At 47.8% G+C, this 14,558-nt stretch overlaps 1 protein-coding gene across 1 annotated transcript; it reads right to left on the reverse strand.

The window, feature by feature from the left end:
* Positions 1 to 7,966: 7,966 nt before the first annotated feature.
* On the reverse strand, positions 7,967 to 9,007 carry LOC146813749 (uncharacterized). Its single transcript, XM_085609065.1, has one exon. The coding sequence runs from the start codon at positions 9,005 to 9,007 to the stop codon at positions 7,967 to 7,969; it is 1,041 nt and encodes a 346-aa protein (XP_085465191.1).
* Between the last annotated feature and the right edge of the window lie 5,551 nt (positions 9,008 to 14,558).

The following is a 14,558-nucleotide window of genomic DNA, read 5'->3' on the forward strand; positions in this document are numbered from 1 at the left end:
ATCATGACCATTATCAGTGGAAGGGCAAAGAGGTTGGAAATGGTCAGTCCGACATCCGATCACACTGACAGTGGAGCATGTTATTGGCACCAACAAGTGGGCGGACACTTTGAGCAGGTCATCAAAGGAATGCTACAAGTTGAACAACATCTTTTGTCATGGGTCAAAACCAAAGTTGGATCCGTTCACAACCACTCAGACACAGAAATGGCAATTTTATGCAAGCTGGCATCCACAACCGGGGTCGTGGGGGGAATTTCTTTTCAATACCATGGTCGGGAATCTTTGCTTACACCTTTCACCCAATGGACTATGGGCCGAATGTATGAAGCCTTTTTTACGGTCGCAAACAGGCTTTTTGGAATATACAAAGCCCAAAGTGTGATTCGGTAGCTTCTTACCAAATTGCAATTTGGGTTTTGCGATTTGGTATTTGGAAGGGGCATGTTTAGGGCATTTCTTCCAAATCCAGAATCGCATGGGTGACCGAAATGCAGTCGCAAAACATTAGCACTTTACCACCAACTCAAAGTTGGTGGTAATGCATTCACAAATTGGAAGGAGTTCCTACGAGGCCCCTTCCCCTCTGTAAATCTTGGGAAAACATTTTTTAAGAGCAAAGCTTTTTATTGTTGAAATGCATCCTATTTTCCTTGAGCACAGTGGATGCATACAAATAGATATTTCAGGTGATTGTAACAAGATTCTAGCTAAAGTCAGAGCTGAAACAGCAAACAAAACTTACAAATCAAAGAGGGAAAGGTTTTCTCTATGGTGTTCAAACAGCAACGTTCACCCTATATTTTCTTACCCAGGACAGATGTTACCTTATCTGCTGAGCCTAATGGGCCTTTCTCAAAAATGTGTTAAGGTACAATTAGCAGAGCTTTCATTTTTCCGATCTTCTAATAAAACACCCCTGTGGCAAGGAGACTTGTGGAGGTATTTTTAAGAGAGCTTTTTAGGGCTTGTCCTCCATTGAAGCATTCACCAGCTCCTTGGCTGTTATATGCAGTGCTGGGTGATGTGGCCTAGCAAACAAAGATGGTGGAAGCTGAGCTCCTGCCTTGGTTGCAGGTGCAGCAGTGATCCTCGGTGCTGACGGGGCCTTCAGGAGTGCTAAAAGCATCCCCCACTGACCTTAAAAGGGGAAGCCCTCCCCTTCGCTGGTAAATCTCCCATCTCCACTACAGTGCTAGGAGGTGGGAATGCTGTGAAGCTAAGAGGTAGTGGAGACAAGATGGCAGGCGCGACTCTCCCATGAAGCCCGCAGTACAGAATGCCTCCCAATCCCGCGCAAGAGGGCTGTGCGCTATCACCAGCGATGCAGTCCTTCCCTTCTCTGATATTCTGTGCATTGCAATACATATTACTTCTCCAGTTTCCTGCCTTTCAGCAGCCTCAGATTTTGGAGGGTGCTGTGAAGGATGCCAAAGTAGGGCAAGGCGCTTCAACCTTCGCTTTGTTGGTTTCCGTCAAAGCACAGAGCTCAGCCCTAGAAGCTTTCCTTGAGACACAATGCATCAAATCTTGGATGCCAGCCGGCCTTCTCTCCTTCTACTTTATTACTGAATGTGCCCCCAGATCCCTTACATGGAAACCTCCCCCCAGAGCACCTCTGCGCCCCTTATAGCAAAGATACCAAACCATAGAGACTGGCATTATGTGGGAGGCACGCTGAGCGTGGGAAGTTTAGTTTCAATCACACCATGTAATGATCTTCCCTGCCTAAACTGGTCAGGTACAACTGTTGCGGAATTCATATGGCAAAGTTTAGCAGAAACTCAGGGCCCTCAAACTTTAATGGATGCTTATGTGTCCTGCAAAACTTTAAGTAACTCATAACTCCAAACCATTTTTCGTTGATACCCCAGAGGCTGCATGGAACTAGGCAAAGGAGCAGCGACCTCGCCGAAGCAACCAAACTCTTCCTTATGGATTATCAAACTCACAAAACGTCCCAGGCCGGAGAGAAGGACCAAATCCTGCAGACGATAGTGAATGACTCTGAGGACACAGGCTTCCTGAGACTCTGAGGATACCTGTTGTGACCCCAACCACCACCCGGCTTCTGGTTCATCACTACTGGATCTTCGTCTCCCCGAATCATAGACCTGAAAGCATCTATGGAGAGGAAAACTGTTGTTTAGTTCTCCGCTGTGACCTAAGAGCGTTCGTCCGGTTGCACCAATATGTCCTTTGCTCTGATGCTCCTGCAGTGGTCACATTCTGGGACTGTAGTTGAACTCGCACCTTGTTTTTGTTGAAGATGCTTCTGGGTGGAGGTGTAGGATGGGGGTCAGTTGGGGGAAAGAGGTTGATTGTGTTATCCCGCTCGGGGCTTTCAGTTCACTGATGTTGATGGTTTTGTGTTTTTTCTATGTTCTTACACAATACGACATCTACAGCTTGTTGGTGTTTCACGGCCAGACCTTAGATGCCCCATAGAAACCATCAATCATCGTCCCATGAGTACACAAACAACACCCCCTACAATCATGTATGAGTACACAATCAACACCCCCTACAATCATGTATGAGTTCACAATCATGACCTGGAATGTCAGTGGCCTCAATGACCGGATTTGGTGTGGAGACGTTCTCCACTTCACAAAACGCTGCAGCAGGCTTCATGATCCAGAACCCCATTTATTAGGTACAATTGCTCCGTCTTGGCTCAGTACGGGTATGTCCTGGCAGACCATGCTGTGCACACGAGGATCCGGAGGAGTTGCGACCCGTCTCCGTAGATCCTTCTCTCTGGTCATCTCCCAAGTGATGCCGGACATTCCGCGCGATACACTGTGGTTGACGGTCCTCTTGACGACCGCCTCTACCATTTTCTAAGTGTATACGTTACTCCTCTTAGTTAAGGCCGCATTGAAGAGGCTTTGGTGTACCCTGCAGTTACCCCAGGGAGTCTCCTTTTAAGGGAGTGACTTGGTTGGGATGGCTGGATGACTCGGATCTGAGGGATGCTTGCCTGTCCTCCAGGGCACTGATCATCCCTTCTAGACACTGACTCGTAAAACTCAAATACCTGCACATGACCTATCTCACGCCTGTAAGATCGTGGCAGGCTAACAAGCTGGCTGCAGGAGGCTGTAGTGAACCCCTCACACCTCTGGACCACATCACTTTCTGTACTAAGGGTGGCTGTGCACATGGATTGGAAATAGCCGGGAAACGGTGGGGGGCCACACACCCTGGGCCCCAGTAACACAATGTGTATTTGTAAAGCGCATGTTCACCCGTAGGCCTCTTGGCTCTGAGTAACGGATGTTTATTGTCACCCAACTCAACAGTACTCATTTTATGGACCTCAGAAGGATGAAAGGCTGAGTGGACCCACCAGGATTTAAACCTGTGACCATGAGGTCGAACACAGGCCCCCACAGTGAACGCATTAGTCCACGAGGCCACCAGACCCGGCCCCGTTCAACTGCACTAATGATAGCTGCTCCCAGTGGCTTCCATTCATGGGACATACGTATTCTGTGAAAACCCAATTCTGCCACCTTCTACTGACCATCAGGGCCGTTTCTACCATTAGGCAAGACTAGGCGGCCGCCTAGAGCTGCAAAAGGGGAAACATTTTTTTTAATTCGAACCTACGAAAGTAAAGCTAGGCAGCCACCTAGTCTTGCCTAACGGTAGAAACAGCCCTGAAGGGAACGACAAGGTGGGTATTTGTGAAAAAGAATGCGTAAGCCACACACGCTAACAAGCTGCTTCTGTAGCTTTACAACGGCAAACTGAGTTGCCCTACATCAGAGTAAAGGGGCGTAGCTCTATGGTGACAAACGCGCACGGTGGTATGTATACCCGAGGCCATCTTGGACTAGCTTTGCATAGTCTGATGTGAGAGTTTCAAATTTAGTACGCGAAGGGGTGAGGGGGTTTCACTGTTAGGCCTTATTAGCCTTCACTAGCTGCCTAAGCGTTACTATAACTGCTTCTGCAAACTAAATAGTGGGTCAGTGCACCTTTTTCTGCACTTCATTTTGAAATCTACTTCTATTTCATTTTTCTTCTGGACGAATAATAAATACTTAATATTGTATTTCTCGAACATTATACTCCATGTTAGCGCTAGCATACTTGGAAAAAAACAAGGTAATTGGCATAACACCTGTTTTAAAATACAGCAACAAATTACTCATTACATGATGGCAACCACGCATATTCACTACTCGGGCGACTCTACGAGCCCCAGAATACTTTTGCTGAATTTCAGACTAAGAGAATGGGGTTTGCAGGGCCAGGGCACCTCAGAGGACTGTAGTGAAAGTGAACTCAGTTTACCATCTTCCACTCGGAATACTGTGCCTGGTCTTCCTGCCCTCATACCTGAATGTGTACAATGGAGTCAGACATCTCGGATAGCACGTAGCTCACCCTCATCGACAGGCATATCACTAGGTATGTAACAGTTGCTCGTCCTGCAACAATTCACTGCGGAGTTTAATGAAAACCTGCTTTGTCTTTCCACCCCACACGTCCCTTTGTTCAGCCCCTAGACCGCCCCTAGTTGAACTATTAAAAATGGTTATTGTTCTCTTTTGAAATTCTGGGCTGAAATATTGGCAGCTCAGTGAACTTTGCTCCTGTTGTCATAATAATAGGCTGTTCGTGCCTAACAAACATGGATGCGTTCTCATGATGTAACGCAACTTGTGCTCCTGTAACGGTGCGCTCTGATACCCGATAATGTCGGGTCAAGATCGCGCTATATAAAACTCTGTAAAAAAAATAAAAAGAACTGACCACTGGCCTAGTGTCATGCCCGATACCGTCATCCGGTAGTGACTGTTTAGGCCAACGTCAATTTCCTCGCTGGGATTTTTGAGCCAGTGCTTACCCTATTAAAAGTAAGACTACAAATCCCAGAATGCAATGCACAGGTGACCACAAACCCGGGATTGGTTGAAGGTGTTCCACAACATGGAACCACTTGTCAACTATGGTGAAGTGTGCATTCTGCCTTGCACCGGCTCAAATTCTGGTCAGGATCACTCTCATAGCGGTACCATGCACAAGCTTGTCAATAACTTCTATTCACAGCGCCAAGAAGCAGGTCATTCTGTGTTGTACGCCAAACGTTATTAACGTCTTGCCATAGTCTCTGATTAGCACAGATTTGAGCATCATGAACTATAATCTCCCTAACGTGGAAATCTTTTAATTGTTGTGATCAGCCTCTCTTAAATAGACACAATGGTAGACGATAACTATTTCAGGTGCCTCAGTGGAAAAAACAAGCGTTGGCAAAGCCACTAGGTCTTTCCTTGGAAGAGGGTGCAAGTTACTGTTTTTGTTGTTTCTGGGTTTGAAAACGAGGTGCACTTGACGCCTCGGTGGTATTTAAACACAAGGCTCTCTTGGGCACCCCTGTACATAGTTCTGCGAGTGTATGGCTACCGTAAGGGTCTGGCCTGGGCCTTTCCTTGAGGTCGTTTGCAGGACTGACTGTTGTGATTGTGTTTCCTGATAGTAAATGGGGTAACATAGAAGGGTTCGGCAGTAGAGGGTGTGCCTCTCTAACCCTGATGACAGGGGAGATAGTAAAAGGGAGGGGGCGGCATTTTTCAATTCTCGCCCAGGGCGGCCAAACACCTAGAAACGGCCCTGCCGACCATCTGTTGATGGCTGCAAGGTGCCGCCTCCGTCCCCTATAAAATGCGTGCGTTGACCTCTTTCCCAACCCCTCTCTCGTGAGACACCGAACCCGCCGACTAAATTTAAACCAATTGTTTGTATTGTAATGTTTGGAGCATCCACTTGTAATAAACGTTATTGTTTATTTTGTTTTTATTGTGTCATACCCCGTGCATAGCATTCACTCCATTATCTATGTACGAAGTCATTTGATAATTCCACTGTGACGCCCGATTAAACGAGTATAAAGGTGTTTGAGCGTTCACGGGACTCGGAAGAACTTTCGCAGCCGACAGTGACGTCACGATGGTGGCTGACCTGAAGAGTGATCGTATCTCTGCGGACTGGCGCGGCCTTCCATCCTTCCAGAGTAGGTAGATTGAGCTCCATTAAATTGGGTGATGATAAAACCTATTATTTAAAGTGCCGACATCTGTTAGAAGAGCTATCTAAAATAGCAATTTACTCTAATTATAGCTGTCTTACTCGGAGTTTCCCGCCCCCGGTTGTCTCACCTCGCTCCTTTCAGAACATCACCTGCTGGCTTCCTCTGCTGAGGCCTCGTAATGATTTGAAAACAGCTAAAGCAATTAGATGACGTACGGATATGCAAATGAAAAGGATAACACATGCCGATTCAAATTACCCCTCTCTGCAGAGAGCGGAGGTATCCCGTAAAGAAGCCATTACCCCAGAACTCAAAATGTTGATGAAAAATGAATTCAATCTGGGATGTAAAGAGGAGTTCGATGAATTGTTTAGATGATAGAAAGCGAATGAGTATTTTTTACAGTGCTTTTGTACCCTTAAAGGGGTTTCACGGAGCAGTGGAACAGGAGGAGAAGCTCGCAGAATACAACAGCTGAAATGATTATAAGTTACTTGTGAAGTTAGAGGCGATCAGCCTTCAGCTTAATTTGTAGAAGAATACGTGCCGGGGCAAGGGTCGGACTCGGGAACCAAAGCACCCCTGGCAAAAATACTCCAACCAGCTCCTTTCCCCTCATCTCCTCGCAAAGCCCCTCTTTCCATCCATCCATCCTCAGTTTCTCATCTCTCTCTCTTTCTCCTCTTTGCTGCTTTCTCTTTACCACCCCCCTCTCTCTCTTTCGAGGCCACCCCATGCCAGCTGCTTTTAACCTCCTGTCGCTGGGCGGTGAAGCCAGTGGTACCAGGTGTGGCCCTGGGCTTCCAGAACCGGCCTCCATGGGCTCCAGCCCACTAGGGAAATGCCCGGTGGAATAAAAGACCTGTCCGGCCCAGGGCTTCCGTCCTGGACGTCAGCTCAGCAGAGGTAGTGATTGTAGCTTGTGCCATGACCAAGCAGCAAATTCACTTTGACAACATAACATGTTAAAGCACACGTTCACCCGTGGGCATCTTGGCGCTGAATTACAGATGTTTATTGTTACCCCACTCAATGATACTCATGTTATCGACCTCAGAAGGATGAAAGGCTGAGTGGCCACGCTGGGTTGTCAGCCTGTGGCCATGAGGTCATACAGAGGACCCTGCAGGATGTATTAGTCCACTAAGTCACCAGACTGAGCCACCAACCACAGCAAAAACTCCTAGCAATGTCCCCCACTCGCCTGCACTCCAGGGGGGCAATCTTTTGCTAATCTGGCGAGATGCTCATGAATAAACAGCGCCTGCCCAACCCTGCTGGGGCGTAATGACAGATAAGCTTCCATATTGGCTACCGGACAGGCCACGTCCCCTGAGGCTGGAGATAAATAGATAATGGATCCCTTCCCCAGAGGGTCAGTTTTTGAACGCCTCAGGACCACCTCTAACCTGCCGGAGACTAATTTTGTGTCCTGCCATTGCAGTCCCCCTGTCTGATCCTCCTTAGAGGCTCCCACCAACTCCCCTAAGCGGAAGGCCCCATAAAAGGCTAAAGAAAAAGCTGCCCCGAACAAGGCGCACTCATACCGTGATGTGCAAACAGCCGGCAGTACTCCCAGGATGTCCCTTAACAACTGCACGTTAAGAGGCCTGCGTGTATCCCTCCTAGACCCCTCAAGTCTGGCCCATCCTGACAATGCCCTCCTTACCATGAAGCTAGCCCCAGGGTCTTGGATCCCTGCCAACTTTGCAAAGAAGCCTATCGCTGTTACGCGCGCCCTGGCATAAGACGCTGCTTTGCCCTGGTTCCTCAATACCATTAAATATTCACAAAGGGTCACCGCTGAAAAAAGGGGGGGGCGATTTGGGCTTGCATGCCCCACAAAATTCCTGTAATCCCTGAAATGCTGCTGATAAGTTCGACTCGTGTTTCTGCTCAGAGATGCTCCCACCAGCCCTGCTAATCCGGCACTCCAATCCTCCATAGCGAAGCTGGAAAAGCCGTCATCTGCTCGTCCGCCAGCGGATGGAACTTCCTGAAATCCTGCAACTTGAGGCGAGACAAAGCATCAGCGGCCTGATTACGTACACCAGGAATATGTGCGGCCCTGAACACCAAATTCAATTTCAAACAGGCCAAAACCAGATGCTTCAATAGTCGCAACACATGCTTACATGAAGCCCCCTGCCTATTAATAGCTTCCACCACCGACATATTGTCAGACCAGAAGACCACAGTTTTGTTCCTGAAAAAGGGGGCCCAAATCTCCACCGCCACCACAATCGGGAACATTTCCAAAAAGGCAATATTTCTGGCCACCCCGTTCTCATGCCATGCCAATGGCCAATCGCCTCTGCACCACTGGGTCCCCAAGATCGCCCCAAAACCAATGCTGCCCGCTGAGTCCGTAATTAAGCCCAATTCAGCGCTAGACCGCGCCGGTTCTGGCCATATTACCTTACCATTGAATCCCTTCAGAAAATCACGCCATACCCTCAGGTCCTCCTTGACCTCCGCCCGTAATCTTACATGATGGTACTTCTGCGTGAGCCCAGTCATGGCCCGAGCAATGGACCTTGAGAACGGGCGGCCCATAGGAATAATACGCAGAGCAAAATTCAACTGACCCACCAAAACCTGGAGTTGATGTAGGGTTACTTTGGGGCCTGCCAAGGCGGTGTCAATGGCCTGAGAGAATGCCCTCACTTTGTCCAATGGCAGTCTGCACTCCCCCGCCACGGTATCTATTTCGATCCCCAGAAAGGACAGGCTAGTCACAGGACCTACAGTCTTCCCCGGGGCCAAGGGCACTCCCATTTCGGTCAACAAAGATACCAGCTGACCCAAAGCCCGCCCACAACTCTCAGACCCAGGCGGGCCCATGATCATGAAATCGTCTAAGTAATGCACTATCTCCCTATGTCCGGTTTTTTCCACAAACAGCCAGTGTAGCATCGTGCTGAACGTCTCAAAATATTTGCAAGACACAGCGCACCCCATAGGCATGCATTTATCAAAGTAATAGCGGGAGTCAACCTGAAAACCCAAGAGGTGATAGTCCTCCGGATGCACCGGCAGGAGCCGGAATGCAGACTCAATATCAGTCTTTGCCAACAAAGCGTGTGGCCCCAGGGCCCGCAGTTTCAGTAATACTGCATCAAAGGAAGCATATGTCACCGAGCACAATGCTGGGTCTATTGCATCGTTCACTGATGCCCCCTGTGGGGCTGATAAATTATGAATCATCCTGAACTGCCCAGGCTCTTTTTTAGGTACTACCCCCAAGGGAGAGCACACAAACCCGGGCAAAGGAGGCAAACCAAAGGGGCCCGCCACCCGCCCCAGTGCCAATTCCTTGCCCACCTTACTTGTCACCACATCTGAGTGCATCCGTGCTGACATTAGATTCTTACAGATTCTTAGATTCCGAAGTCGTCGTTGTCCCCGTAGGAAGAGAGGATGAGTGAAGGTGAGGAGCGGGCCTAAATAGCCCCTACGCCCCACCTCCACTCATCTCGACCGGAAATTCGCGTTCGCTCAACGTAGCTCTGACCCGGAAGGACACCCGCTGCCCGGCAACCAATTAGGCTGCCGGCCAAGCTAACGCCCCCAAGGGGGTGTGTCGCACGGGGCGGGGGGGAGCCGGGTCCTAAGGGCGCGCTTCCGGATGGTCGCGCTTGGCATAGTCCACTAAGTCACCAGACTGAGCCACCAACCACAGCAAAAACTCCTAGCAATGTCCCCCACTCGCCTGCACTCCAGGGGGGCAATCTTTTGCTAATCTGGCGAGATGGGACAAACAACAAGTGGGTGCTGGCTGCTCTGCGGGGTGGAGCCCAAGCGCCACCTCATTCCATATCCTCATTAGCAACAAAACATCACTGAGGTGAATTATGCAGAGACGTCCTGGCTGCTAAGGACGGGAGCAGTAGAGCCCCTTCCCTGCCCACAAAGGGGAAAAGGTACTGGTTCAACATACTTTCTCATACGAAAGAAACAACCCGGGGTAAACTTCAGACCCATAATTGGGGCTCCTGGTTTCATGGTATTTCTTTTTTACACATTTCTGTCTGTACCTATCCATATTTATGTCTTTGGCCGTCTTATTGTATTTATCTATATTTATTTTATGTTTTGGGAAAAATTGAGTCACAAAATGGTATATTTCCACATTTATTTAACTAATGAACATGCACTCATACTTTGGTGCCAGTCACATTTTAGTAAATTAAGCAGCCAAATACAGCAAAACACTAGAGCCACATGTAAATACAGCATTATATATAAATATGTGTCAACTAATGCCTGTATTTAAGGAAATCTTATCATGTTTTTTAACTCCCTACGCTGTCTATCTGCTCAGCTGTTGGCCTGTGATTCATGAAAGACAGCATGAAGAGTCACTCACAAGAAGCACAACTTTCAGTATTTTTCTGATTTTAAAAATGAATATAAACAGGAAACACATTGTTTTCTGTCTGTATATATCTGTAAAAATCAGTAAAAACTGAAAAATGGGAACCTTACCCATAACATACCCTTGGCAGGCTAATAAACCGATCAAAACCCAAAACTGCAGTCCTCAACTTGAGAGAGCAGGCTTGATGTGCTCTGTCATCAGCAGAGGATATATTTCCACATCCTGACAGCAAAGCAACACAGGAAGTTCCTTCGATTTATAGTGGCGAAGATGCATTACCAGTACGTTGTGCTGCCGTTCGGTTTCAAATCTACCCTTCGGACGCTCTCCAAATGCATGGCAGTAGTACCAGCCCAGCCTCGTCGCCAACAGACATTCATGCACTCTGACATAGATGGCTGGTTTGTAGACAGTCAAGTGAAATAAAAAAAAAATCCATTTGCATTTCTATCGTCTTACTTCAGTGACTGGAGATGCAGGTAAATTATGAGAAATCAATCATGGAAGGTGAGGCTTGGTTGCGATTCAAGATGGCCGGCTCCCGGTGAAGCTGCTGTTCATCCTGCGTGCACTTAATGTCAGTTACTTGGATTTGCCCACAAGGACTAAGAGCTGGGGGGGGGGGGGGGGGGTGTTGGAAGGACAGTGCGGCATCCGCTTCCCCTCTTACCTCAGATGATCATTGCAGAATGATGCCCAGTACATTAACAGATCCCTCAAGCACTGGATATGGCTCAGGGCTCAACTTACAAGGGCTTCAATGTGCCGCATGGCCCAACTTTGAGCCACTTACAGATACAATTGCCAAGAGTATCGCCCTGAGACGTCATCAAACTCACTCCATGTGTGCACCTGGTTTGTAACGATTTTGCCACCTTGATGTGTGGCTATTACACAAGAAGCCAAAGGTGGGCATGCTACGCCATATCCTTCGCTTCTTGAATACCTCTATTTTCTTGGTCGGTTGCATATTGGTAAACTGCTACTTGCCTTGAATGCTACTGGCGACTGGCGAATATGAAAGTCATTCACAATAGCCACCGAAGACCTCTGATTGCAACATTACGTGTGCTTTTATTGTGTCTAAACTAAACGCAGGGAAAACAGAAATCCTGCTTTTCGGAGGGGCCAAGTGGATTTGGGACGCCACATGGTGGCCACAAACACTTGGGGCTGCACCAATCCCTAAGCAATGCGCAAAAAATGTGGGCATCTTTATAGATGACACCCTATCCATGAAGGACCATGTGCGGGCCCTTTGTGGCACGGGTTTTGCCACCTTGAAACTGCTACACAGGCTTTTTCCATGGATCCCATTAGACTGCAGACCAACAGTCACGCAGGCCCTGCTTATAAGCCAACTTGACTACAGTAAAGGCCTATTTGTGGGCATGAATGAGTCTCTCTTCACGCGGTTACAGGTACTTCAAAATGCCGCAGCCAAGCTCGTGTGCAATAAAAGCAGACTAAGCTCAGCATCATAGTGCATGAAAGACCTGCACTGGCTTCCCATGCGCCAAAGAGCTGTTTTTAAATTGCTCAGCCACGCTCACAGAGCACTATTCCAAAACGGCCCCAAAATACTTCATGGGAAAATCGAGTTCTATGTCCCTACAAGGAACCTACGGTCTTCATATCTAGCACTAGCCAGAACAAAACGTATAAAGAAAGTAAGGTCCGGAGGGCGCTCCTCTCATACCTGGCAGCCAAGAGATGGAACGATCTCCCCACAGACCTACGACTCACATCCAACTATCTGGAGTTCCGGAAAAAACTGAAAACTCATCTGTTCCCGAAAAACGAATACTTACTTGCCTGTACCAGCAGCCTATTACCCTCGTTCTCACTACTAGCGCCTTGATATCCCCTGGGATGAATGCCGCGCTCTATCAATAAAATAAAGAAATGAAATAAATAAATAAACTGAAACAATCTCGCCAATTTCTGTTTTCAGAGGCAGTTACCAGGAAGTCAAACATGGCTTCCTCAGCCCCACCGATGATGAGGTGCGAGACGTCATTCCTGAGACACTGTTCAAAGTTTAACTTTAATTAAAATGACCATGGGGTCAGTTAGGGATGATATTGCGGCTACAGAGGTGTAGTCTTTGTGAGCCGAGCTGGTTTCCTTTCAAACCCATGTGAATTTGACAAACAGGAGTCTTGCAGCTGTGAAGGACCACAAGGAGGGACCATCCAGAGGTGCTGATCTGGGGCAGGAATTGTGCAATCTTTGTCCCAAGACTATCGATCTGAAAGACAGCTTCATAGTCTTAATGTCTGACTTTCAGGTGTATGAGAGGGCGCTGAGAAAGTGACATGTCTTCCTTGACACAGTTTATCTCGCAGTGCGCACAAGAACTCCATCCTCTGCTGGACTTCCAGAGGGTGCATGGCATTCACAGCCAAGTCCGACATCCCAATGCTACATTACATGCTCAAGCGGCTTCTGGTAAGTAGATTCGGACATGGCGTACTTGTGTGGTGTAATGGAGCTTCGAGTATTGGAGGGGAGGCTCCATGGTGGTCTCCACGGACATCACAAGCTGTTAACAAAGTGCAAGGCCTGCTGAAGGAGTTTCTCTGAAGTCATTTAGCGCCCCCCGGGGGCTTATTTATGAGAGTCCTACGCCACTTTTGCACCAGATAAAGTGGTGCACGCGTGACACAAGCCTCTGTTTTGGATCTATGAAGCCACACTAAGCCACCCTGTATGGCTTTGAAAGGCATCATAAATCTTGACTTAGGCAACGCAGCGCAAATCGCTGCATCGCTTTACTCTGCACCCACGTGGAGTTCCATGGGCGTTGCAGTGAGTTTCCTACTCAAAACTCATGGAATTTGACTCTGCCCCAGATCTACAAAATCATGTACACCTGGGGAAGCACCAAATCTATACGCCTCCCGAGGTAAGGCGTGATGAGGAGAAATATGTTTATTTCTCCTAGTCTTTCCTCTTTCTATGCGTGATGCATTCAGCAGCACACCTAAGAAGAGATAAACACCTCGTAGGATTGTTTTTGTTCAGGAAGTTGCCCCTTCCTGCACAAAAACAATCCTGCATGCAACGGAGGCGCCCTTGCGCCATGGTGCAAGGGTGTCTGCATTGGCAATAGCCTCCCGAAATGGCACCCGCAATGGGTGACAGGAGAGGAATGTACTGTATTGCATAAATACGGTGCATTCCTATCCTTTTACATTGACGAGGGGCAGCGCAGCAAGTTGCCTTCCTGTGCTGCCCTACGCCTCGGCAGCGGATCCCACCTTGTCCCTTCCCAGGCGTGTAAGCACGGCCATTTGATCCATTGTGTCGAGGGTAGGATTGGGTTGCGTCTGTTTCTTCCCCCTGTTTTCATGTTACTAAAATATGTTTGACAAGGGGTAGAGACAGGCGTGTTGTATTCTCTGATTACAGGGTTCTACTTTCCATGAAAGATAAACCAGACTGTATTTGCAAGATCATTTGTCAATAGACATGTCACATGTTCTTCCTTCATGGCTGCCCATGACAAGGAACTGAGACAAGCACCACTTGGTCACCGACTTTTAATTACGATCCTGCAGAGCTGGTATTGGATGCCGTATACACCGCAAGGCGCAAAGCTGATACCCAATAACCTCTTCTTCTTTTTAATGTTTTTATTCGAGGGTTAATGAAAGTACAATGCTAGTGCCACATATTTCCAAAATGTAAGCACATCAGGTAGGCAATGCTTTACATACATGTGACATATGTGTAGAAATTTACCTGATAGTAGACTTACAAAGGGCCCCTGATGAATAACTCGAAACAGGGCAAATTGTGAATGGATGGAACAACTTTATACACATTTGTCTGGCCTCTAATTGACAAATTATTAGCGATGGCAGCTCGTGTGTCGACAGTTGCACAGAAGTGATGTAACCGGGCACAAGATCTCACGTTACTGGCATTTCGCATCGGAAATCCACAAGATCTTTCAGAAAGAGATGTTATTTTGGAGGTCTCCAAATGTATTTGGGTATAAATGCAGGAGGAAGTCTCGCTCCAAACATTTCCAGTTGTTTGTTGCAATAAATCATATTTTTAGCCAGTGATTAACTTTGCTGGGGAGGCAGTGGGATTGGCCCCAAAAATTGGCTATCTGCCATT

The sequence above is a fragment of the Triturus cristatus genome, chromosome 6, assembly GCF_964204655.1.
Source record: "Triturus cristatus chromosome 6, aTriCri1.1, whole genome shotgun sequence".
NCBI lineage: Eukaryota > Metazoa > Chordata > Amphibia > Caudata > Salamandridae > Triturus > Triturus cristatus.